At 34.4% G+C, this 4,525-nt stretch overlaps 1 protein-coding gene across 1 annotated transcript; it reads left to right on the top strand.

The window, feature by feature from the left end:
• The first annotated feature begins 756 nt into the window (after positions 1-756).
• LOC102579886 (1-aminocyclopropane-1-carboxylate oxidase homolog 4-like) lies at positions 757-4,053 on the top strand. Its single transcript, XM_006355002.2, has 2 exons — positions 757-1,728; positions 3,635-4,053. Exons 1-2 carry the CDS (start codon positions 889-891, stop codon positions 3,893-3,895), a joined length of 1,101 nt encoding a protein of 366 aa, XP_006355064.1. The 5' UTR covers positions 757-888; the 3' UTR covers positions 3,896-4,053.
• The last annotated feature ends 472 nt before the right edge of the window (positions 4,054-4,525 follow it).

Here is a 4,525-nt window from a genome sequence, read left to right as displayed (position 1 = left end):
TAGAATGTATTAGAATATTGTTTAATTTGTAATATTTTAAATACTCCATGTTCGTTTGCCTTTTTTTTTTATACTTTGATTTTTAGTATTTATATATTGAAGTTTGACTAAATTTGAATTCGCGTAAAAAAGTCCACATTGAGTGTCCCGCAGTTATATTAGAGTCTGACTATATCATAACTCTCTTTAAAAGAGTAACTTTCACATATAGCAAATATAAAAATTATATTTGTATGTTATACCTATAGTTTGCATAATTGCGCTCCATAGCAAATTTTATGTTTGCTATGGAGCTTTTGATTTGTATAATTCGCTAGATACATCCAATTTTATACAAATTGTTCAGTTTTGTAGAAATTCATTTATACATTGTAATTTGTATAATGAGATATGTATTTGTATAATTATAAGTGTATATGACGAAAAAATATATATATTTGTATTCGTATATACACTTTTTTCCCGCTTTATACAAACACAAACGCATTTTATACATTTTATACCGAAATGTATAAAATAACTAATTATATATCAAACATTGCTAATTATATACCGAATCAGATGACAAAAAAATAAAATATTTACTGTGAATTACAAATAAAATATGTTATCTAGCCAAACTTTTTGACCAAAAGAATTTTTCCTTATATTGAAGTTATACTAAATTCAAATTTGCGTCCAAAAATATACTTTTAACACCAACCATAACCGTTGTTGGTTACGTAGCTTTCTTTTGTTTCCCTTAATACAATGATCACTCCATTGTCGACACAGACATCTTTTTTAACTTCCATGAATTTTCTAACTATTAATTACGTGTTGTATTCATTTTCTTCTTCACAACTCAAATCCGCCATTTCTGTGTAGCTAAAAAAGCTCGTTACAAAAATGGCGAATTCCGGTCCTCTGAACCCAAACCCAGTTCCGAACTCCGATCGTCTCGAACAACTGAAACAATTCGACGAGTCGAAAATCGGAGTTAAAGGTCTTGTTGATAAGGGACTTACTACCATACCCAGTTTCTTCATCCATTCGGAAGAACCAAACCCGGAACCCAAAACCCGACCCGGTAACAATCACTCCATACCCGTCGTCGACTTCTCTGCTCCTCGGGAAACGGTCGTTGAACAAGTTCATCGTGCTTCAACGAGCTTAGGGTTCTTCCAGATTATCAATCATTCTGTTCCGGTCAACGCTATAAACAGAATTGTAGGTTCGATTAAGTCGTTTAACGAACAGAATGATGAATTGAAGATGAAGTATTATAGTAGGGATATTACTCGTGGAGCAGCGTATTCTACGAATTTTGATTTGTACAACTCGAAAGCTGCAAGCTGGAGGGATACGTTGCAGGTGAGGTTGACGCCTACTCCGTCGGATTGGGAGTATGTGCCGGAGGTGTGTAGGGAGGCGATTGTTGAGTGGGATAAGGAAGTGGTGAAAATTGGGGAAGAATTGATGGGTTTATTGTGTGAAGGGTTAGGAGTGGAAAAGGATAGATTGAAGGAATTGTCTTGTTTGGATGGAAGAGTTATGGCTGCACATTACTATCCTTATTGTCCACAGCCGGAGTTGACGAAAGGGCTGACGCCACATACAGATCCCGGTGTGTTAACGGTGTTGGTGCAGAATGAAATGACTGGATTGCAAGTGAAATTTGGGGAAGAATGGGTGGATTTGAAGCCGATTCCGGGGGCTATTGTGATTAATATTGGTGATATTCTTCAGGTATACTCTGTTACTTGCTTGTACTTAGATTTGTGTAGTATAATTTGCATGCTTGGAGGATATGGTTTATGGTTTGTTTAGCACATGGGTTGGCCTCGTTACTATTCTTTACTTAAATATATCAACTTGGTTTGGTTCATAGCATGAATGTTAAAAGGGGTCGTTTGGTAGCTGGTTAGAGTTATGCAAGTATTAGTTATTAATAAGATAATATACAAATTTTATCATAATTTACACATTAGTTATGCGGTTTCTAATTGCAAATCAAATATCGTATTAGTTTTATATATGGATAACTTATTTCCTAACTAGCTACCAATTGTTGTTATACTGAAATTAGTACATGAATAAGTTGCTTCTTTACCTACCATAAATATGTGCTAGTTGAACCAAGGCCCTGGGAATTGGGATGAGTCTAATCCAATAAGTTGAATGGTGTTTTCTGCTTGAGATGAGTTTGATCGAATCCACAAACATATATGACGATAAGCAAATTGGATCGAAATTAATTAAAAAATGCAAACTTATAAGATTATTTGTGTCAATTCTTTTTAGGACAAGGTTAAGCCAATTCCTAAACTTTTGACTTTTAGGTTAAAAAATTGTCCTAGGTGGTTAGTAAATCTTTGACGAATGAATTTTATCAAGCTTGTGAGCTTCCTGGGTGAATTTAGTCATGCTCTCATTTGGCTGTGTGAAACTCAAAGCAGATTTAGCTGTTGGTCTTGGACCAGGATTGATTCGAAAAATGCAAAATGTGGACTTTATCCAAGTTCAGATTCAATTCTTTTAGGATAAGTTAAGACCATTTCCTGAACTTAAGTGACCATTTAGGTAAAAAGCGTGTCCGATGTCTATGTTGTATTCTGCTCTTCTTTTAGCATATAGGTATGCTTGACTCGTTTATGCGCGATTGATAGTTATCTTTCATTGTGGTTTTCGGTTTCTGATTATAAAACCTATGGGTGCTTGATGGAAGAGGTGATGAGGGGGTGAGTGGTGACTAATGAAAGATCTTGGTAGGTGAAAGAACTCTTTAAAATAGCTAGTTGCTTATGAAAAGTCCTACATGAGACAGCCTCAATGCCATTTAAACAGGTTATTCTGTTTATGTTTTGTTGGATAAGCATATACAGTTTCCAAAAATGATGGTGATGTTGCATATTTGTTTTTGATGAAGACTTTGATTCTTAATATTTCAACCAAATAATTGTCATTTTATAGACCTATCTTATAATTTCTCCCTTGAGCTCCATCTCCTATATACTCTTTCCTTGTTGAGAAGTGTTATTTTGGGTGAGTCACAACCAACAAAAAATGGGTGAGGGCGTCTACAGCTTTTGACAATTAGTTTGGTGGGCTCAGTTACTGACACTTGAGTTAATGTGGGAAAGATTTTGAGGGGCAATTGTGTTTTTAACCATGCTAATGCGTGCATTAAAACCTCTTGCATTGCTCATACCATGATTTTTCATGTATTAGTTATACATAGCATAACACCAAATAGACTGTATACATAGATTGAAAATGTGTACCAAACAACAAAGTATTAATAGGCACCCAAGGGTGTGGCCTAGTAGTAGCCAATGAAATGGTTGAGAACCATGAGGTCTCAGGTTTCAATTCCCAGCATAGACTAAAGACACTAGGTGATTCTTTCCATTTGTCCTAGCCTCGGTGGACAAAGTTACTTGATATCTGTTGCTGGTGGCAGGCATCCCGGGGTAGTAATGGTAGACACAACTGAGACCAAAATGCTGTGTCAAGAACAACTATCAATATGCTTAATTTTGACTTTTGCTGGTGCTTTTTTCCTGAACATAGTCTAGTTCAATGTCTATCTTTTTTGTTTCTCATGCTTCCTCAGAACAATATGTATCATGATGAATCGACTTCACTTTTACAGATAATATCGAATGATGAATACAAGAGTGTGGTGCACCGAGTTCTAGCCAACCCTTTTCAAGAACCCCGCGTATCAGTTGCCATCTTCTTGAACCCAGGCCAAAGAGAGAACTCATTTGGACCTCTCCCTGAACTAATATCAGATGAAAAGCCAGCCGTTTACCGCAAATTCATGTACAAGGATTACATGGGGAGATTCTTTTCAAAGGAGTTGGATGGGAAGACTTTGACAAATTACTACAGGGTTTCAAATCAAATATAACAACATCTTTATATATGTGTGATGCATCAAATTACTGTTCCTACACATGTTGTGGAATAAGAATACTGTAAAGTAGAAAATTTCATCAAACATATATATGCTTGTAAATGTTCTATACTTTAAACGATATCTATAATATCTGTCTTGATTCTCTTTAATTGGTTTATTGTCGTTATAAGTTATAGCACGTGCCTCGCCCAGGGTATGTTTGCACCGATAATACGATGGATGGTAATATTGATCCTTTTCCCCAAACAATTCTATTTTTATACAACATTTACATTTTCATGAACCTAAATTTATTGAAATATCTAAGTTTTATTCTGACATGATATATTTTACTATATTGCATTGATATTTTCTTCACTATAAATAATATAGTATATGTACGTCAAAATTAACATTCTCAAATTTTATTTGACTTACCATCAATCATTTGATTCCAAAAATCAAGAGAAATAAAATATTACGAAAGAGAACAAAAAATACATAATTGCTGCAATTGTTGGTGCATCAACATCATAGCTTTTTTTAAAATTATTTTGAAGAAAGAAACTATAATTGCAATATTTCCAATCATAGTTACTTTTCAATTAATTTATAACTATAATAATAAAATAACATCACCGT

This window comes from Solanum tuberosum, unplaced genomic scaffold (assembly GCF_000226075.1).
Source record: "Solanum tuberosum cultivar DM 1-3 516 R44 unplaced genomic scaffold, SolTub_3.0 scf00189, whole genome shotgun sequence".
Lineage (NCBI taxonomy): Eukaryota > Viridiplantae > Streptophyta > Magnoliopsida > Solanales > Solanaceae > Solanum > Solanum tuberosum.
Note: the sequence above shows the minus strand (reverse complement) of the source record. Positions and strands in the feature narration are given on the sequence as shown.